The sequence below is a fragment of the Macrobrachium nipponense genome, chromosome 16 (genome assembly GCF_015104395.2).
Source record: "Macrobrachium nipponense isolate FS-2020 chromosome 16, ASM1510439v2, whole genome shotgun sequence".
Classification (NCBI taxonomy): domain Eukaryota; kingdom Metazoa; phylum Arthropoda; class Malacostraca; order Decapoda; family Palaemonidae; genus Macrobrachium; species Macrobrachium nipponense.
Genome location: NC_087209.1, coordinates 76,364,354 through 76,387,070, shown reverse-complemented (window position 1 = coordinate 76,387,070; position 22,717 = coordinate 76,364,354). Strand labels below are relative to the sequence as shown.

At 46.0% G+C, this 22,717-nt stretch overlaps 1 protein-coding gene across 1 annotated transcript in view; it reads left to right on the top strand.

Annotated features, from left to right (window-relative positions):
* Positions 1-2,823: 2,823 nt before the first annotated feature.
* Positions 2,824-22,717, top strand: part of LOC135195825 (alpha-mannosidase 2-like) — a 263,120-nt gene continuing 243,226 nt past the window's right edge. The window contains exon 1 of the mRNA XM_064222320.1: positions 2,824-3,218. Coding sequence (XP_064078390.1) covers positions 3,070-3,218 — 149 coding nt within the window. The 5' untranslated portion in view covers positions 2,824-3,069. The remainder of the gene's footprint in view (positions 3,219-22,717) is intronic.

The window sequence follows — 22,717 nt, the reverse complement described above, 5'->3', positions numbered from 1 at the left end:
ATGTAAATTCGTAAATGATGCTACCTTTCTTCAAATCTGTTTCCAGGGCAGCCGAGTTATTTTTTCGCGATGCGTTATAGGTGGTTTTCAAATTTTCATAAAAACAAAAATGAATTGGATTTTCGCTTCTCTCGTCGCGGGAATGAAATTGTCATTTAGAATCTCTCTTTATTTGCGTTTTTCATTTGTTATAGTAAGTGTTTTGTTGAATATACGTATTATCATCAGTTGGGAGGATTAGACAGCCTGTTCGTTGCTATATATACTTTGGCTGGTTATCTACGCGTCACAGTCTCCGATGAGCTAGTACTAAACACAGTATGATAAATATTTGCCAAGTAGACGGTCTACGGAATGTACGTTTATTGATATAATTTGCCGACCACACAATATAGAAATGAGTGTGTATAGTATTTCGATTCCCGAGGGGCTATACTTAACTGCGTCCAAGGAGCTTCCGTCATGTTTGGCAGCTGCTATAACACCTCGGAGTAGGTGACACGTAGATAACGAGCCAAATTAGCACCGCCTGTTCTTCCCGTGCAAATGTGTTAGATCTTGGTCTGAAAGATGTGAACATGAGATCTTAACTGGCCGCTTTGTACACAAAAAGCTGGGGTAATTGTGCCCGTGTGAAAGCAACTTAATTAAGGTGCTATATATATATATATATATATATATATATAGATATATATATATATATATATATATATATATATATATATATATATATACATATATTAGGTGCCAGGCATTCTCTCAATAACTATGTTGAAACATCTTTTGTTTAACTTTGCTGGTTTATCCTGCCCGTTTCTCTTTGTCGTCCTCGTCGCTAAATAATAATAATAATAATAATAATAATAATAATAATAATAATAATAATAATAATAATAATAATAATAATAATAATAATAATAATAATAATGAATAAATAAACAAATAAACTATTAGTCTGAATAAACGAAGCACATGGCAAATCAAGGTCCAGACATCAATATGAACACCTGTAAAACAACACCAGCACGCGCAGGTGTCGAATGGCAATTAAATATATATGTGGGGAGAACATTATTCGAATGAACAAGTGTCTTGCCACCTTGGCTTAAAAACCACGTGTATAAGTAATGTTTCTCAGCAGGTATTCATCTGCCAAATTTAATACTGAATTCATATCTTCGAGTGCGTAATTTCGCGAAAGTCGAGCGGAGAGGTTAATTTGCTATGAGTTGTTGTGACGTTAGTTTAATCGAATCAGCTATTCAATTGTTTCTCGTCGAAATGTACGAATAAAACAGAACTGTTATTTCTCGTCAAGCCGTGCAAACTAAAACACTTGGTTATTGACTGATCTAGACAACGTCAATTAAGTGGCTATACTCCATTGGCTGTAGAATTTTGTGGTGCTGTTGGAAGGGACTATTTTAGGTTTGGAAGCTAGTGGGATACGTCAGCCCATACCTTTCTTCCTCCTGGTGGAAACGAGGAGAGGGTAAACGAAATTTAGTGAATTTAAACTCCGAAGATTTTCTGAGAAATAGCAGCAGGTCGAAAAGACTTCCAAAGGAAGTTTGTGGCTTCGATTTACATAGAAATTAATGGAACATCTGAACATTTCAATTCACGTGAGTATTCTTGGTGACTTCTGGAATGAACGTACCGATTGCAGCTACGTCATCGACAGTACGTCCTAGACGTTTGGATGGTCACCTCCTCAGAGGGTCACTTTAATATCGTGTCCTTTTAAAGCAATTCATGCACCTTCCTATCAGCGAGTAATTTTTTGTGGCATGAAAGTAGAACATCGTACTTAGATATTATTTTGTGGTAATTTAAGTAATGTTTAAAGCTGTTGAGGCCGGTTACACTGATCTGCTGGTTGGATTCACATATTCTATGCACATCCGCAGCTCTGAACACAAACATATGGCACTTTGAGTTTCATCTCCAATTGGAGACTTGTTGTTGAACAAACCCGTCTAGTTCTAGTGGTATGAAGAGCTTCTACTCCAATCAAAAGCTCTGGTAACGTTTTATGTTGGATTGGTATATAGCAGCTGTTCTCGACGGATGGCTATACCGTCAATTATATTCTGACCAGAATCCAGTTTGTTAAAAATTGGTTTAATATTGGTGTTTATCAATATAAAGTGGCAATTTCCAGCCAAACGAATTTAATGTTACTTCTTAGCTTGCAACCCTTAAGAGTTCAGGCTATTCAATGGTCTCTTTTATTATTTGCATCTCCCGGGCAAATCGATATCTTTCTAGTTTAGGGTTACGAATCGTGAGCAGCATCTCAGGGAGTATAGCTAGCTATATCTATGGTTTAATCCGTGTTTTACATTTGTTCCATTTCAGTACTATTGAGTGATGCTATCAACATAACTGTTACATATGACTGTAACTACACGTTTTGTGTTTTATAGCATAAATGTTTCTCTATGTACGTTGATTGTCTGTAAAAACAGAATCTACCTATCTTTATGACATTCAGAGTAAAAGAAGTTCGATTGTTGATGACACTACCAGCTGCTGATAACGGCTCATGACCAGGAGTTAAGGCTGACGTGTAGGCGGCGCGAATAGTTAGGTGTTGGGAGTAAGCCACGTAGCAGGATTAGTGGTAGCAAAATTTGACTGTAATTTACTTTGAAAGGCAAATACTTATATCTGTTTTCAAAATGTTATCGAACAACCATACATAAACATTAAGCTTTAACCAATATGTAAAAGAAATTACCTGTCACTCCATACTTAAGTTTAAACATTCGGTATCCAGCCAAGATAACGTAGATTTTAGGAAGTGTCGCTACCCAATCTACGGGCTGCTCTAAGAGCAAGAGACCGTGCTGGCATTGCGCTATCTTAGTCTTAAACAACAAAAAACAAATCGTTAACTTTTTAATCCGTCCAAATTAAAGATATTGATGTAATCTTACAGTATTAACTAGTTGTTAACATGCATGAAGACAACTTATTATAGGGTCACTATCTAATGCCTTGCTGTGCCATTTAAAGAAGCGGCGTTTATTAGTTTCCAATTCCCGCAAGATAAAGCTTCTGTCAATGGTTTGTTTTGGTTGGTTGCTGCGGAACACTCAGGGAAGACGACGGAAAGCTACCTGTCAAGTCAAATTCATCTCTGTATTGGATGCTGTGGTTAAAGCAGGTATTGGAGGCTTTGTTTTCAGACATCTAAGGACGTTAAATGAAATGTATGTATATAAATGAGTCTGTGATGAGTGCTGTGTGGTACCTAGCTATTAGTTTTAGGTACTCCATCTGTAAATAGTGGAGTGGCCAACTCACCGAACCCTCCGAAAAAGTACTTTAACACGTCCTGACACCGGAGATGGTCATCAGTCATGAGTTGTTGGTGGTGATAACAGTAGCTCAAGACCTTTACTCTCCTTTCGAAGTAGTATTTTCTCCAAAGTTAGAAATTAAGGCCATAGGTATTTTAAGATTTAGAAACAGAGGGTAATGAAAAGTGTGGCCAACGCAGTGCACACTACCCCAAAACGCTTTCGAAATTTTTACTTAGGCTACAAAGGCTACAAATAAAAAAGTTTAGAAGATAGGCTAGATGTCATCTCGATGTTTGCGGAGTCGCTTGTGTCAACAAACTTCCTATTTCCTGTGCTAAATCCGCACACCACTTGTACCCATAGACGCTGGGGCACTTTCATCACAACAATCGTAAACCCGACCTCTAACCAGTACTTTACTGTACTTAGGCTATCTAAGGGGACTAGTACAGCATTTTTTGTGGCGTTTTGCGCTCTTCAATTGTTTATCAGTGTTGTCAATTGGTATGTGTTTACCCTCCAAACTTACACAAAACTGGGGAAATAAGTGAAATTAGCATATTTATTTGTTGTATAGGGTAGATCATCACAGCAGGCCACGCAGGCCACCTACCATCAATGCAAGCCACCCTCCGAAAAAGTACATTATAACGCGTCCTGACACCCGAGATGGGCATCAGTCGCGACTTGTTGTTGGTGAGAAACGGAGCTAAAGACCTCTACTCTCCTTTCGAAGTAAGTATTTTCCCCAAAGTTAGAAATTGAGGCCAAATTTTAAGATTTAAACAGATTTAAACAGGAGGGTACTGAAAACGGTCTCAAACGTAGTGCAAATCTCACCAAAACGCGTTCAACATTTTTACTTACAACTCGAGGTATTAGAAGATTGACGCCATCTCGATGTTTACGGAGTAGCTTGTGTCAATAACTAACCATTTCCTGTGATAAATCCGCACACCACTTGTACCACAGACGCTGGAGCACTTTATCACAACAATCGAAACACGATTTCTCATCAACAACAAGCCAGGCGTAAACAGCTTGGGTAGAGATGACGAGAAGCGTGTGCTCTTGGCTAATTTTAAATAAGTAGTAAAACATCAATATTTTTACATATTTATGATTGATTTAATTTGAAAATATTCGTTATTGAAAAAGTAACTCGACTCTGACTCAAATTTAAGTAATTATTTTTCTGAATTAGAACGTTCTTTCAAGTTCTGTATTATGACGTCACGACATCTTGACTTTCGTACCTATTGTAAATAATTGCTATACTCAACTGTCATTGCAGAACAGTTTACCAGTTATTCATGCAGATTGTTATCAGCTATACATGTAATTGTTATAATCATAATGCACATATATATCTTTATTATTTACTTTTTTGGATATATGAAGATGTTTTACTGCTGATTATCGCTGTAGTGTGACGCAATCGTTTTCGGTCCATGGTTCCTCTGTCTGTTTTCGCACCATAAGAAATTATGGGGCCGAATTTGCAATGACCAGAAAGTCGTTAAAAGAGGAAAGTTAGCATTGAGGGGCATATGTTTTGACTGAGAAAAATACAAATTTATTCAATAGCTAGCTTGTAAAAAATACTTGGTTATAAAACTTGATTGACAAACTAAGAAGCATGTCTACTATGGGTTTCAGAGACAGTGCAAGCAGGTTTTTGGGCAATACCTATTTCTGTAACGAACACTCTTAACAGAACGAGATTTTGCTATAGTGCATTACACCAGTGCCGTAATTTGATAAGGGTATCGTGAATCACTAATCGTAAAGAATAACGACACTTGTCCTTGTACCAAGAGACAAAACTCCATTATGCAGAAATGGATACGAACACGCGTATAAAGCTCCACCTACCCTCTCCCCCCCCACACCCCCCCCCTCCACCGCCATCCCTTTTCTTCTTCGTTCCTCCGCCTGCCTTCTCTCTCTCTCTCTCTCTCTCTCTCTGTTGCCATTCGGTATGTGTTGACCCTCCAAACTGGGTATAAGACTACACACAAAACGTTGAAATTGGTGAAATTAGGCTATGTATTGGAAGTATATATACATAAATATTAAAGCAATTTTATCATTATTGCATTACTATGACAACTAGAATTCATGGAAACAGTTTATAACCTGTTAAGCGTCACCCACGTAATAATACGTTTACCGCGATCTACTCGGTAGCGCCTTCAACGGGATATTACGTTCAAGACTTTAACTGTGCTTGTCAAGCCGTCAGCCCGTACCGGAATAATACGTTTACTCGTATAGAAAGTGTAGGAACCTCATTTGGTAACACTCTCACACATGGGAAACTTATTTCCAGCCTGGCAACTCTTTCCTGGTGGTCGCTTATGCTAGAAAACTGCCTGTCCCTGTTGGTTTTCTTTCAATACGCTTCGGGCGCGGTTTATCGAGACAAATTGGATTTCGCGTCTTTCACAATGAATGTCCCAAAGAGGAGGCATATTTTCTTTAGGTGAGATCAATCAAATACTAGATGAGGAGTGTGATATTGATAACCTATTTGATGATGAGAGCTCTAGTTTCTGAATCCTCCAGTGATGATACAAACTTTTCTTCCAATGCGGGAGTGAAGATGACTTTTCTTTGCCGAGTGACTGGACTCCGAGAGAGAGAGAGAGAGAGAGAGAGAGAGAGAGAGAGAGAGAGAGAGAGAGAGAGAGAGAGAGAATTTCCTACAGTTAATTACAGTATGAATAACAAGCATAAAAATCAATATTAACTTTGAAAAACTATCATCAGTGCTATGATCGCTGATTACAAAAACAGCGTGACTGGGACGGTACGTTAGCAGCGAGCTCATCAGGGCGGACGCTTAACAGGATAATGGAACGGCGTATGTGAAGCCTCCACTAATGTGGCAACGATGATTTTGCCATTCTTAGCATGCAAACATTAAAGCATGCAAACATTAAAGGTTACATTTATTTCTGGCATACGATTATTTAAGAAATTCAAAATACTAATAAAGACTGAAATCAATGAAAAGTGCTAGCAAAAACAAAAAAGTAAAAAAAAAAAAAAAACGTAGTTCGTTCCTCTATGGTTTTCGGCAGCCAGATGTACGAAAACGTTAGAAACATTTGATTTTATCTAAGTTAGAAATATCTGTAATTTTCGGGGTAATTTGGTTGCAAAACAGGGATAATATACATGAATTAAATCAAAATTTTTAAATAACAATGTAAATTTAAACTAAATAACGAGTAAAGTAAACAGTTTAGGGAATAAAACTTTGCAGTTTCGTCGTCTGTCGTCGTCTGCTGTTTGTAATTGTGTTTATGGCGCGCGCGCTTAGAAACCAGGAACAGCAACGGGTTTAAAGTGCAATGTGGAGTGAACTGAGACCAAAATGTGTATAATAACAATCAAATAAGCACTGTGGAGTTTCAGTTGTGATGGCAGTAAGGATAAAAACCGCCGATTACAAGGTAAGAATGAATTCAGTTCCAACCATAACCCCGGGAATAACAAGTTTCATACTTTCACTAATATAGGCAACAAAATGTTGTTTTATTGTGCTGATTACAACTGCAATCTTGAGTAAGATCAATAAACGTTACATACATACGCTAACATTGTTCAAATGAGTGCTGGGAAGGCTGGGGAAAGATGGTGTCCGTCACTGATGAGAACCGTCCATGAAAAACGTAGACCGCCATATTGGATTTCAAAACTGCCTTGAAAACATATTTTACAGTAAGAGCTCACATGGCTTATTGTTTTAGTTAGTATGGGGTCTTTTCATATATCACAATATGTTTTGAACGAAACTTGCAGTCTTTTAAATGGTATGCTTAGAGTTGCAATTGTATTCATGTTTCACCAATTAAATATCGAGTGAATAAGACCCGTCTACCGTGATGAGGGTTGGCCTGTACTGATGTTTCCCCCTATATACATATTACAGCAATTTTATCATTACTGCATTACTTTGACAACTAGAATTCATGGAAACAGTTTGTAAATGCATCGGCGTATAGTATGTGAAGCTCCACTAGATTGGCAACGATGAGTCATTTTTCGACGCGTCGTCTGGTCGTAAGTATACATCAGAAATATTTGTAATTTTTGGGGGTTAATTCGGTTGCAAAAAAGGGATAAGAGACATGAATTAAATAATCATTTTGAAGTAAAGTTAAACTAAATAATGAGTAAAGTAAACAATTAGGGGAATAAAGCTTTGCACCTCATAAAGAGTGTAGTCGTCTGCTGTTCGTAACTGTCTTTGCAGAGCGAGTGCCTAGGAACCAGGAACAGCAACGTGGTTCAAGTGCAATTTGGAGTGAATTAAGACCAAAATGTGTATAAGTACAATCAAATAAGCACTGTGGAGTTTCAGTTGTGATGGCAGTAAGGATAAAACCACCGATTACAAGGTAAAAATGAATTCAGTTCAAACCATGACCCTGGGAATAAAAAGTTTCATACTTTCACTAATATAGGCAACAAAATGTTGTTTTATTGTGGTGATTACAATTGCAATCTTGAGTAAGATCAATAAACGTCACATATATGTGCTAACATTGTTCAAATGAGTGCTGTGAAGGCTGGGAAAGATGGTGGATTGTCTGTGGTTAGAACGGCCAGTCACACGATTACCGCCATATTGGATTTCAAAACTGCCTTGAAAACATATTTTCCGAATACCTCACATGCTTATTTTAGTTCGTATGGGGCTTTCATATATCACATTATGTTGACGAAACTTCAATCTTTTGAATGGTATGCTTAAAGTTGTCATTGTATTCTTGTTTCACCAATTAAATATCGAGTGAATAAGGCCTGGCCAGCACGATGACGATGGATCATCTGCGGTTGTTTACCCTAGCATATCTTAGGCTAGGTATATAGTTCATCTTCTACTGAAGACAAACTATTGATGCTGTGAAACCTGAATCCTGGCCAAATAGCTACGGGTCATTAGCAGTGTATTTTCCGACAGACTAACTTTGTTTTAAGATATACGGGAAACAGCCAAGTGGACTAGCTGATCCAGTCTTGGTTGCTTGTTGATCCACCCTCAGAAAAAGTACTTTAACCTGTCCTGTCACTGGAGATGGGCACCAGTCACGAGTCATTGGTGGTGAGAGCAACACCTTGAGACTTCTACTCTCCTTTCGAAGTATTTTCTCCAAAGCTAGAAATTAAGGTCATATTTTAAGATTAAACAAACATTTTGCTTTAAGCAATTCAAAAAATGTACAGCAAGGTCCAAGTATAATGTTTTGATCGCTGTGTTTTGCTTTTATATCAATGAATGGAGGGAGGTGACAGACAATCCTCTAATTACTGTGACCCGTGGTCACTTCCCTTAATAATTCGTACACAAGAAAATGACAGCGCTGCTCAAAAAATCTGCCAAATCTACCAATTGTTCCGATACGTAATACAAACCATCGGTCCTTTAACAATAGAAGTAGCTAGCGGCAGCTGAACGGTCGTAAGCTTCGAACAAGGGGAGAACGGTAGTTAACTGCTTGTCGGCGCGCGACTGGGAGGTAAACAAATCACTTTTGCTTTCGGCCGCGGGTGTGAAGGACGTGTTCGTCATCGCTCTCTGCCCGCTTCATCGTCGTATGCTTTGTTTATATTGTGTTTTCTACTAATGGTTTGTTTGTTACTTGAAAATGAAAACTGTAAGTACACTGTTTTCATTTTCATTACTTAATTATGAACCAACATGGAGTTATCGCCGTAGATGCGGCGATTTCCTCTCTTTTCATGAATTGAACCCTTGAATTATGTCTCGGTGCCGAGGGCGGGCGCGCTCGCGCCGAGTCAAGTATTTTGGGCGAAAGTGTGTAATTGAAAAATGTAAGTACTCTTTTCATTATATTTTTGCCCTGTGCGTTCGTTACCGAGAGTGTGATTGCGCTCGGCACGAGCCTTTTAATTTTGTATAATAGCAATGCAATGAAAGTGGATTCGCAATTGCGAATATTCTTTTCATTTTCATTTATTTATTTGCATGAATTTAATTTGGATCAATTTTCGTTCTTACCCGGGAATTGATCCTTACGATTTTTTTATGTGGAAATGAATCGCAAGTGCAGTATTCTGTTTCATTTTCATATATATTTTATGATAGCATCATATTATTGGATCAAGTTTCCGTTCTTACCCGGGAATTGATCTTTTCCCCTTTAAGTTCTATGAAGTGAATCGCAAGGGCAGTATTCTGTTTCATTTTCATATTACTTTTCACTGCTGTGCGGGGGTAGGGGAAGCGAAGGTCTGCCAGGAAGTCGTCGGAAAGCTCTCCCCGCGACTCCCTTGGTATCCGATTCTTCGTCTTCCTTCCTGGCCCCCGCCTCAGCTTCTTCGTTGTATTTTGTATTTGGGGTCTTCCTGCGTTGGGGGGGGCGGGGTGGGGCATGTCTTCCCCCGTGCGTGAGGGAACCCCTCTTACTAATCTATCTATGTTACCGCAGGTGCTACATCCGTGGGAGACGACCTTGGACAGGTATGGATCCCAACCGCGGAGGCAGGGCGTGCCTAGCATCCACGGGCTGCTGCAGCGTCTAGCGAGGTCTGGGGCGGTCTCCACTACTACCACGGCCACGGCCGTTATGCTGCTTCCCCCCCCTCCTGGTCTACACTCCCCAGCTGTGTCGATGACGCCGTCTGCCGCTACTAGGGCCGCAGCCGTACCGAGGTGGGGTTGCCGCCGCTGCCTGTTTTCTTCGTGTTGCCTGCCCCAGACTTCCGCTGTTCCAGCAGCTCGCCCCTGGACCGGCCGCCAGGACCCAGGTTCCGCTGGCTGCCGATGATTCTACGAGGCGATCGCTGGGGCCTGCCGTACCTGCCCGCTGATGTGATTCCCGCTGTTGGCTTGGCTGTCCCTTCTGGGTCTACCGCTGCCGCTGTTCCTGCGCTCCTGAGCTGGTTGCTGTTCCTGTCGCTCCTGGTTCCTGTGCCTGTCCATGCTGGTCCTGCCCACGGTGTGTCTTCCCCAGTCCCAGGTCCTTCCGGACAGGTGCAGTCGGGCCGTGTTGCTTCGGCAATAGCCCCGGCTCCGGCCTGGATGAGGACCTGACGACTGTCCTGCGTGAGCTGACGAGGAAGAGGAGAAGAGGAAGCTGTCATCTTCGTCTTCATCGTCTGCTGCTGCCTCTTCCCCTTCGACTTCTAAGGCCCATAAGCCGAAGAAGAAGAAGGCTGCCTTCCCCCCTAAGAAGTCTCCTCGGGAACTTCTAAGGGCCCGTCCCACCTCGGTGGGACGGGGGGGTCCTTCTGCTGGTCCTCCTGCTCCTTGCGGGAGCGGGGCCCGTCTCCCCTTCCGTAGGAAGAGATAGACGGGGACCAGAGGAGTATCGGTTAGCTCTGGTACTTCCTCGCCTGGTGCTAGCGGCGATGCCGCTACGCCAGGTTCCGGCTCGGTCTCTCGTTCGCGAGAGATCCCGAGTGTACGTTCTCCCTCGGGAGACCGTGCAGCCAAGTTTCGGCGCCAGAGTTCGCTCGGCGCCAAGACGCGGCACGGAGCAGAAGGCTGGTGAGAGACGCTCAGGTGACTCTTGCCAGGCCAGCGGCCGCTCTCGCAGCGACCAGCTGGTAACCCGGGTTTTCCCCCCCCCTAAGAAGGCTCCTTCGGGACCTTCTAAGGCCCGTCTCGCTCCGGCGATTCGGGGAGCTCTTCTGCTGGTCCCTCCTGCTCCCTCGGGAAACAGGGCCCGTCTTTTCTTCTACCAAGGAGAAGAAGACGGGGACCAGAGGAGTACCAGCTTTCGGCTGGCACTTCCTCGCCTGGTTCTAGCGGTTCTGCCGCTAAACCAGGATCCGCCTCGGCTTCTCGTTAGCGAGAAGTACCGAGTGGGACGGTCTCCCGCTGGGGGGAGACCGTCCAGCCAAAGTCTTGACACTCGAGCTCGCTCGCCGCCAAGACCCAAGCGCGGAGCAGAAGACTGGCGAGTGTCGTGCAGACGACTCTCGCTAGGCCAGTGGACGCTCTCACAGCGACCAGCTGGCTGCTCCGGGTTGACGTGACGGTCGCTGACCAGCCACGGGTTGAGGCGAGGAAGGGGTCCCCGCGGTCGTCGGTACCAGCCACGGCTGGTACCAGCGGCTCGACGCGCCGAGAGGACGCTCGCCGGTCTCACCGCGACAACGAGCCTAGCAGGTCACCTGACGCCGCTCCCATCGGGACCGGGCGGAGACGGTAACCAGCAACAGCTCGCCTGACGCTAGAGATCAGCGTCGACGTTCTCAGCCGAGCCTCTCGCCCCAGGCGAGCGGCAAGGCTAGGCCTGCTGCTCGATCGCCACTGCGGGTGGATGATCAGCAGCAGCCCTCCAAGCACGCTGGTCCTGCCAGCGAGCTAGGGGGGACGTCAGGTCTGCCTCTCCTGTACCTTCAACCTCCTCGGGCTACACGGGAGAGGAGCGAAGGTACCTATGAGTGATCGCGAGAGGTGCGCCGCTCGTCGATCCCGCTTATGACGCCGTATGGACCAGGCACGGTTCTAGGACCGACCAGGACATACGCGCAAGTAGCTGGAGGCGACCGTCAGGGTCTGCCGCTGTTCCTCCTTCTGAAGGAGGAGTATCTCGGGATCTGTTCTTGTTGGAGGGACTGGACGGTCTACTCCGCAAGACACGGTTACTCACGAGATACAAGAGGAATTTGCAGAAGTCATTAAGCTGATTCGTCAGCATAATGACCTTGCGGAAGGATTGCCGCTACCCACCAGCAGAGCCCACGTCTCTGCTCGAGTCGTTTTGGGGCCCGAGAGGGAACCCAAACCGACGGTGGGTCTGCCGCGATCGGAACTTGCCGATTCTGTCTCGAACCAGAGTCTCTCGTCTCCGGACAAGAAGGCTCTCAGTTCTGGCCGTCGATCAAGCTACTTCCACCTCCTCTACTGCGACAGCGGCGTTTCTACGTGTCTTCGGACAAACCGTATTTGAATACTCTTCGGTCCTCCTGAGAGGTTTCGACCTCGACGAGGACTGGAATGAGTTGGAGGACGGTATCGGCTCTCTCCTGTCAGGTGTCGATCCAGCCCCACCCAGACGACGTTCACAGTGGCGGCAGAACCCTACCATACAGTGAGAGTTCGTAACCCTCCGCGGGAAAACGTTTTTCTCCTGACGATAGCGTTTTCCCAGACTCTGAGAGGCCATCGCCGCAAGGCGATGGCTGTTCCTACTCTTCTCCACTGCTAGTTCCACTGGGAAGGCGAGCGAGTATCCAATTCACTCCCCCATTCCCTCTCTCCTTACGGTTACGAGGGAAAGGGGAGGGATCCTACAGAGATTTCTTTCTTGTAGGATCCCACGTTCGGGACTGCGCTACCGGGGGGACCTTCGGGTCCTACCTGACGTAAGCCCCGGTCGTTGAGGAGGAATCCTGCCCCATTCTCGATTTCTACGGGAATCGAGAGGACCACCAGCCGATATCGTTTGACGAATTCGGTGGGGGTTTCGCAGACTGCTTAGAATTCTACGGAATTTCTAACGCATTCAGTGTTCGAGTTTTACGATCTCCAAACACTTACCACGGTCCAAAGTGAGCGAGACGAGAATCCCCGATATACACGATAATCGGGAACCTCGCCTATGCTCGATTCCTGGAATTTCTAGCATTGGGAAGAAGACTGGCTGCTGAAGAAACTATCTCACAGTAGGCAAACCAACCTGGACTAGAGAAGATCGGACGGGAATATCCAGTTTGGCTTGAACTATCGTCTTAGTATTCTGTTCACCATTGAAGCTTTCCTTCGAGGAAGACTTCTCCTTCACTCTCTTGATAGAGATCGAAGGTGGTCGATCTCCAATCCTTATTTTGTTTTCTTGAAGGAAAGAATTTAGGATGGAGATCGTTGTTCAGATCCTACAAATATACTACGTATATTAACCTCGCGACATGATTCTACTAAGCAGTTGAATTGTCCGAGGGGTAGGCGCATATCCTAGTTAATCTACGGATTGCGACTTATAAGAGAAGTATTCTAATTGAACTGCAACTCGGGGTTGCCTTGCAACCTCCCAGGAGTTTTCAGTTTCAATTTTATATACTTATGGTTTTTGTCACGACAACACCATTTCAACTTTTATATTTACCGAAATTCGTTTTCGCCTAAATATAATTGCTCGAGCATATCTTTTATGCTCGGTAGTTCTAGCCGAACGCATTCCTTCGTGGAATAATGGATTACCTGGCAACTCAGGATGACGAGTCAGCGAGAGCTCAGGCTCAACTACTGCGTATTGAACTGCCTGATAGCAGCTCAGTATCAGCTGGGCCTCCGATATGCACGGTCATGTATGTCTCTCTCTGCCCTGCTTTGATTGACTACCGAACCGTATCTCTGCCCAACAATCATGGACTTAGGTCTCTGATTAACGGGGATTCTCGCAATAATGAAGGACCATCTACTCTGTGAGCTGTGACGCTAGATTCCATCGCCTTCACATTGCCGAGAATTTTCAACAGGGATATCTCTTGGACTCTTTCATCTTTCTGTTTACCGCACGGTAACCAGAAGTCTGTACAAGTCTCCCGCTGCATCGCACTCGATAATGCGAATGATTTTGCAGACATCTGAGTTTGTCTTCAAAATATCTCTTATTCGTAGGTGTACAATTGTTCATTGTTCAACCGAATTACGAGATGTGTCAGAAGACACCGCCTACTCTCCGACCTGACAGCTCTACTTCCAAATGCTCAGCCCATGAGAAGCAGTTCTTTTCAGGCGGCTTTCCCCTTTCCCTGTTTTTCATTACTGAAGAACGCCCCGCTTTCATTGCAACTACGACTTCTCACCGGACAGCAATGAAATAGCGGTTAGCGTTTTCAGTCATTTGTAAGCACGGTTATGAATCCTGAGAATCCTTCTCTCGATTCATCTGTGAAGACGTAGTTGCATTCAATATCTACCTTCGTCTTCAACGGTACATAGTGTGTTTCTCCTTAGCTGAGATTCAACAACCATGAGATGTTTTACCTTCAGGGACCTCGGTCTCTAGAAGGCAATTGACTTTCGCCTGTTGGGCACATGCCTTAAGAGAATCATCACCTCGCTGTCCGGCATGGTGACAAACAAATACATTATTTGTTTGGTCTCTCGGGCATAACCCTTTTAAAGGCGAAGGTCACGTGACTTACTCGGATGCTTTGACAACTTGCCTCCTACCGAACGCAGTCAGTCGGCAGCTGTCAGAGCGGCCGAGTCAGTTACGAACTGCGCTGTTGACTTAGTTCGGTTGTTACAGAGCAATCATTACTTCGTTTTAATAGCTTGGTCACAGTACCCATACCATTGACACCCACCATGGAGTTGTCTGGTTGTCCTATCCACTACCGAGAACTTCGCTGCATGGGGATAGGAGGATGCGAGAGACTTCGTGGCAAACGGACAGACCAGTATGGGGTACTGGACATCACCGAAGTAGAGAAGAGGGATAGGTCATGCGACTATTTCCTTCTTTTCCTCTGAGGAACTGCATGACTTCTCCTGCGAAGTCAAGCATCCAGGCGATGGGGATCCGTGACGCTCGATTTCGTACCGAACTTCGTATGCGAAGACTCAGAACCCTTCGGTCCCTGACGATTGGTTCGAGTCGTTCACAATCCCCTCCCTAATGGACTTCACCCACCGCCTTCGATGCGAAGGAGATGCTGCCTTGTCCGCAAGAACTTCTCCGTGGCGCAGGTTACTGAAGGCAGGGGTCTGGTCAACCAGACCACATGCACTTCCTTCTACCTTCGGGATATTGCCCACAGGTCCTTGGATCTTTTTCCTTGGGACCCGTGGTGGCTGCTCAAACACGTTTGTGTAGCGAACCCAGACCCTCGCAGGCTGAACAGCATCGAGTCCTGGTGTGACCATAAGAATGGATGAGTGAATGAGAGTGTGACTGGCTCCTCTCCCATCTTTTTCTTCCCCTCTACCTGTGGTTAGAGGGACACGGTCGTCACCCTGCTGGATAAGGACAAGATGCAGGTGAGCTACTCAACAGAGCCCCATCCTATCCCTTTTCACTAGGGATAGGAGCGTATATCCACCACTTCCTCCAACAAAGGGGAGGAAGTGGATGCCAGCTTGAGACAACCCATACTTTATGTTGCCTCTTGCAAACAGGAACAAGTTCTTGCTTGCTGGTTACGAAGAGATACGCTTGCCTCTCTCTTAGTACTCGGCCCAGAGGTTCTGACCATTGATCCTGCGGTGCACACCCCGATCAATCGGACAGAGGCTTGGATCCCTCCCTCGCTCTTACGACCAGGGAGGCATTCCAGGGATGGACGAACACCAGTCCTGTTCATCAAAAGACTCAGATTCCTCCCACCAAGAAGTGAGTCTTCCTATTGTTAAAGGACCGATGGTTTGTATTACTATCGGAACAAATGACAATTTGTCGAAAATTGCATTTTTCCTAACTATACAAAACCTGCGGTCCTTTACATATAGTCCCTCCTCATGCCACCCTCACTCTGCTATTTTGCATGGCCAAAAGCAAAAGTGATTTGTTTACCTCCCAGTCGCGCAAGCAGTTAACTACCGTTTCTCCCCTTGTTCGAAGCTTACGACCGTATTCCAGCTGCCAGCTAGCTACTTCCTATTGTTAAAGGACCTCAGGTTTGTATAGTTAGGAAAAATGCAATTTTCGACAAATTGTCATATTATAGACTTAGGTAACCTGTATTTAGGGCTCATAAGCAAATGCAAGTGCTGTGTAAAAAGGACAAAAATGGGTATCAGTGCTGATAACAAAAAACTTTAAAACAATTAAGATGTGAAAAAATAAATAAATGTTTGTAAAATGGCAAGTGTCATTCATCTTAGATAAATATTAAAAAGAAAGCCAGATGTGACATATTTTGTAGGGAACAATAGAATTGCTATCAAGGATCCAGGAGTCATTATTACAATAATTTGTAACCTTCTTGAAAAGGAAGCCCAGAAAATTCTAGTATCCAGTAAATGCCTATTGTTCTGATGAGAATACAGTTCTTTATCTTTTGTAAGGTATTCCTCGCTCAAACTGGAAACAGTTTTTGGAGCCTATTAACAAGGTATAGTTAAATGGTATTGGGTATTGCTGACTCAACTGTCTGTACATGGTGTCGGGTATTGCAGACTCACGTGTGTGTACACTTGCTTTTTCTTTTGCTGCTGTTGAGTAATGCACAACCCTCTCTGCTGTGGTGTAATGCTGACTTTTGTCTGCTTGATGATTTTATTCTAAATATTTCTTTTGTTCATGAAACTTACCTGTCAGATATATATATAGCTGTATTTTCCGAAGTCCGACAGAAATTAAAAAACTTACGACACACGTAGTGGGAGTCAGGTGGTTAGTACCCATTCCCGCCGCTGGGAGGCGGGTATCAGGAATCATTCCCATTTTCTATTCATAATTTTTCTGTCGCCGGTGTTGTAAACACAGTTTTCAGCACCTCCGTCTTGAATTTAGGAAACTTGGCTACTATAAGTACCCCTTTTTGATTTTTTGGTATCTTGACTTTGGATCGTGGCTAGGCACACGTTAATTGTGGATTTGATTGATTTTGGCTTGATTTCTCTTTAAATAAGATGTCTGGTTCTAGTTCGGCTAGCGCCAGGTTTTGTACCAAGAGTGATTGTCGAGGTAGGCTACTGAAAGCATCAGTAGACCCTCATACTTTGTGTAAGAGTTGCAGAGAGCATGATTGTATGTATGAAAGTCGCTGCAAGGAATGTGAGTGTCTTTCTGATTCTGGATGGAGAGCGTATGAGTCCTATCTGCGTAAGCTTGAACGGGATAGGTTAAGGAGGTCTTCCTCCAGGAGCGTTTCAGGTAAACGTCAGGAAGTTCATGTTTCTCCTACTAACCCTCCTTTAATCACTACTCCTAACCTGTTTGTTGCCTTCGGGCCCTGAAACAGTGTCTGTGGAGGGTAATACCCTTACACTTATCTTAGAGTCGATTCGTAATTTAGAATCTAAAGTGCTCGCCTTAGAAGGCAAAAGTGAAGGTGCAAAGTGCAGTGACAGTGCTCCTTCGTTGGAGGAGTGCGTCAGATCGGCCCCATTTCGCCTCTAGGCCTAGACCGCTGCCGGACTCCCAGGTTTCAGGAGAGGGCATGTCGAAAGCCAGCAGGAGGGTTACGGGGAACGCCCACCGATCTGACGTGCCTTCGGCAGTATCTGTTGATGTTACACAGATGCCCAAGGAGCGTGCGCCGTGCACGCCTCCTGAAAGAGTGTTTCTCTTCTTCAGAGGCCTCCTCCCCGCACAAGGGGGAGCTCTCATTCTATTTCACGCCCGCTGAAAAGGAGCGTTGGTGATCGTGACGCTTCACGTCCAGTTTTGGCTCTCGAGTGGCGATCATCGCCTGAGAGTGTTCGTTCGCAGCCTTCCCGCCACAGAAGAAGCGTAAGGAGTCATCGGATGATGACTTTGTTGAGCGCCCCAGTCGCTCTCGAGCGCGTGCTACGGCAGTTTCTGGGAGAAGGAAGAAGGCGTCCCCTCGCCCCTCGCCTTCTCACAGGATCAGCCCGTCACCTGACAAGGAATCCTCTCCTACTGAGATAAGTATCCTGCGCTCTTTGCAGCAACAGCTTGCTGATGCTCTTGCCTAAGAAAGGGACGCAACCACGTCCCAGGAGAAAGGATGACCGTCCTGCCTGTGAAGAGATCTAGAAGGCCTCCCTCCCTCTCCCTCTCCTCGCTCGTCTATCTCTCCACTTTCTTCGCCTGCTAGAGTTCGTGCGACTCCCCAGCGGCTCTCTGGAGGACGTGAAGAGGATTTTGCTCGCTCGGCGCATGAAGCGGTATTACCCGCTCGTAAGCTTGCGGTGCGAGAGCTCGATACTTGCGTGAACGCTTCGGTGCAAGTTCACGTTCCTGACGCTCGGTCGGAAGCCAAGCGAACGCCAGTGGCATCTAAGAGTGCACCAGCGGAAGCAGAGCGCGCACGAGATGTTAAGCGCGCCTTAGTAAATGTCATTCGCACGCCAGTGGACGCCAAGCGTGCGCCAGCGGACGCCAGCAAGCGCGCGATTGGACGCCAATCCCCGCGCTAGTTGCAGCCAGGCGTGCGCAGTGGACGCCAGGTATGCGCCAGTGGACGCCAGGTGTGCGCCAGTGGACGCCAGTGCCGTGCGCCAGCGGACGCGTTGGGTGGACGAAGATGTGGAGTTTCGTCGCCTCCCACCTGTTTGTGATGAGACTTTGCAAGTTACTTCGGGTCTTAGAGATACGACCGGAGTTTCTATTAATGAGTCAGCTTTGCCTTCCACTTCACAGCAACGCGCCTCTTGGAAACTTAGACCAGATAGTCTTGGTCCAGTCTATTTGCCTCCAACTTCACCTGTGTCGGAAGCAGAGGTTAGCGACGCTTCGGTTGAAGTGGATGATGAGCCAAACCTTTGGCGGCAGTCTCTTCCGACTACCAGGTTTTGACCCGCCTTCTTCAATCAGAGTTTGGAGAGACGTTTCACCCGGAAGCTCCTCGCTCTCCTCCTTCACAACTTTCTTCTTCCAAGATCAACAAGGTCTCGGCATTCGTCAGAATGAAGAAGTCCCTTTCAACTAAGAGGGCTCTTCGTAAGGTCCATGACTGGATGGAGAAAAGGAAGTCTCAGGGAAAGACTTCTTTTGCCCTGCCACCTTCGAGACTTAGTGGGAAGGCTGGCATTTGGTATGAGACGGGAGAAGATGTAGGTATTAGACTTCCCTCGTCAGCCAAGGAGACTTCGCCAGCATTGTGGCTGCCTCGAGGAGGTCTCACCTGTCCTCTTCGAAAGTTTCCTGGTCTACTACGGAAATGGACTACCACCTTAAAGGCCTCTTTCGGACGTTAGAGGTCTTCAACTTTCTAGATTGGTGTTTGGGAGTTCTGGATGCCAAGTCTAGGAGTTCCGACTCGATTAGTCTGGGGGAGCTGTCCAGCGTAATGTCGTGTATGGACAAGGCCGTCAGAGATGGTTCGGAGGAGCTTACAGCTCACTTTTGCACAGGGCTCTTGAAGAAGAGATCCCTGTTTTGCAATTTTACAGCTAAATCTGTTTCTCCGTCACAGAAAGCAGACTTGCTCTTCGCTCCTTTTTCGGATCATCTCTTCCCCCAGGCTATGGTAAAAGACATTGCGACCAGTCTACGGAGAAGGCCACGCAAGATCTCCTCGCACAATCTTCAAGGAGACCTGCGGTTCCTTCGTCCTCGGGAGTTTCGATTCTCAAGAAATCGAAGTCCTTTCGAGGTAGTTCTTCCTCGAGACCAGCCCCTCGAGGAAGAGGCACTTCCAGAGGCAGAGCCACTGCGCTGGCCCAAGAACAAGAAGTGAAGCAGAAGTCCTTCAGTCACCGGTTGGAGCCAGGCTTCAGCTTTTGCGCAAGCCTGGGAAGAGAGAGGTGCGGACAAATGGTCCGTGGACATCTTAAAGAAGGGTTACCGGATCCCGTTCCTGAAACCACCCCCGCTGTCTACGACACCCAGGGACATGTCTCCTTCCTATCGGGGAGAAAAGCAACAAGTGCTTTACGATCTGTTAGATCAGATGATCGTGAAACATGCCGTAGAACAGGTCTCCGACTTGAATTCCCCCGGATATTTACAACAGACTGTTCCTGGTGCCAAGCAGTCGGGGAATGGCGACCGGTACTCGATGTCAGCAACCTGAACCTCTTTGTCATCAAGCAGAGGTTCAAGATGGAGACACCTCAGTCAGTGATGGGAGCCTTGAGACCGGGGGATTGGATGGCTTCACTAGATCTCCAGGACGCGTATTTCCACGTCCCCATCCACCCCCAGTCCAGGAAATACCTGTGGTTTGTCCTGAAAGGAAAAGTGTTTCAATTCAGGCTCTCTGCTTTGGACTCAGCACTGCTCCCATGGTATTCACCCTACTGATGAAGAACATTGCGAGGTGGCTTCATCTTTCCAATGTCAGGATCTCTCTCTACCTGGACGACTGGCTCGTACGAGCCTCCTCGAAAGACCGGTGTCTGGAGGACCTTCACACGACTTTGTCGTTAACGAAGTCCCCTGGGGCTTCTGGTGAACCTCGAAAAGTCACATCTGACCCCTTCTCAGTCTTTAGTCTATCTGGGATTCAGATGGACTCAGTGGCTTTTCGGGCTTTTCCGTCCCAGGGGCGACAACTAGATTGCCTAAGCAAAGTGTCAACCTTTCTGGGGAAGGAATCATGCTCGGTGAGGGAATGGTATGAGTCTTGCTGGGGACCATTTCCTCACTGGAGAAGTTTTTTGTTTCCTTTCCCTAGGGAGGTTGCACCTCAGACCTCTTCAATTCTTCCTTGCCGACAATTGGAAGCACCAAAACACTTTCGATTCGATTCTGGTGTTATCAGAAGAGGTAAAGGAACACCTAAGATGGTGGACCGACCCTTTGAAGCTCGCAGAGGGTCTTTCCCTCAAGCTTCAGAACCCCGACCTAGTGTTGTTTTCCGACGCGTCTTCCCACGGGGTGGGGAGCAACACTGGGGGGGAAGGAAGTGTCAGGCACCTGGAGAGGGAACAGGTGTCCTGGCACATAAACCTCAAGGAGCTGGCAGCAGTTCATCTGGCGCTCCAGTTCTTTCAGAACGAAGTCTCCGGCAATGTGGTGCAGATCAACTCGGACAACACCACAGCCCTGGCATACCTCAAGAAACAGGGAGGAACCCACTCTCGATCCCTGTTCTTCCTTGCAAAGGAGATCCTGTTATGGGCGAAGGCACACGACGTCTCTTATACTGACGAGATTCATATCAGGGGTAGAAAACGTCGTGCAGATCTGCTCAGTCGACAAGGTCAACTTCTGCCGACGGAGTGGACTCTTCATCAGGAAATATGCCAGAGGTTGTGGAAGTTATGGGGATGTCCTCTCGTAGACATCTTCGCAACTTTCCAGGACGAACGAGACTCCCGCTGTACTGCTCACCAGTTCTAGACCCAGGAGCAGTAGCAGTAGACGCCCTTCTTTGGGACTGGACGGGTTACTAGACGTATATGCCTTTCCCCCGTTCAAGGTCCTAGGGAAGTGATAAGAAAATTCGCGGCATCAGAGGGAACGAGGATGACTCTCATCGCCCCCTTCTGGCCAGCGACCGACTGGTTCACAGAGGTCATGTCCTTTCTTGTAGACTTTCCGAGGACTCTGCCTCCAAGGATAGATCTACTCAAACAGCCCCACTTCGAGAGGTATCACAAAAAACCTCCCCGCGCTGAGTCTGACTGCGTTCAGACTATCCAGAAGTTGGCCAGAGCGAGGGGTTTTTCAAGACCGGTGGCCCCCCGAAAGCAATCGCAACGGCAAGAAGACCTTCTTCTATAGCCGTATACCAATCCAAGTGGGCTGTTTTCCGGAGCTGGTGCAGGAAGAAAGACATTTCCTCCACCTCTACCTCTGTGAGCCAGATCGCAGACTTCCTTCTCTACTTGAGAAATGAAGTTCGCTTAGCGGTGCCTACGATAAAAGGCTACAGAAGTGTGCTTTCTGTAGTCTTTAGGCATAGAGGACTGGACTTAGCCAACAACAGAGACCTTCATGATCTTCTTAAGTCTTTCGAGACTTCTAAGGTACCTCAACCAAGAGTCCCTTCTTGGAATTTAGACATTGTTCTAAAGTTTTTGATGTCCAGTAATTTTGAACCTCTCAACTTAGCTTCGCTTAGAAACCTTACAGGAAGACACTTTTCTAACTGCTCTGGCGACGGCGAAGAGAGTTAGTGAGATCCAGGCTATAAGCAAGCATGTTGGTTTAAGAACTCGGATGCGGTTTGTTCTTTAAGCCCTATGTTCTTAGCAAGAATGAAAACCCGTCCAACCCTTGGCCCAAGACATTTGAAATCAAGGGTTTGACAGAGATCGTGGGTAATGAGCCAGAGAGAGTCCTGTGCCCTGTCAGGGCTCTCAAATTCTATTTAGACAGAACGAAGGACTGTAGAGGACCTTCGGGCAACTTGTGGTGCTCGGTTAAGAAGCCCGATCTTCCCATGTCAAAGAACGCGCTTTCTTTCTTCTTGAGAGACACCATTAAGGAAGCTCATTCCACATGTAGTGATAGTGACATGAAGCTTTTAAAAGTGAATGCCCACGAGGTGAGGGCTATTTCGACCTCGATAGCCTTTCACAGAAATATGGCACTCAGTGACATTTTGAGTGCCACATATTGGCGGAGCAACTCGGTGTTCTTGCTTCACACTACCTGCGGGAGGTGAAAGCGACATACGAACATTGCTCGTCGCTTGGACCATACGTCGCTGCAGACACTGTTTTGGGGGCAGGAGGTAGCACTCATCCTTTCCTTTAGTGGTTAGATGAGCTTTTAATTGTGTTTTTTTTTTGGTTGTGGGGTTGACCGCCCGAGGCGGATCTCCCTTCTTTAGTCTAGTTTAGTGGTATACCTTTGGTAGACTAGGCCAGGTGGTTTTTTACTTCGTTGCCC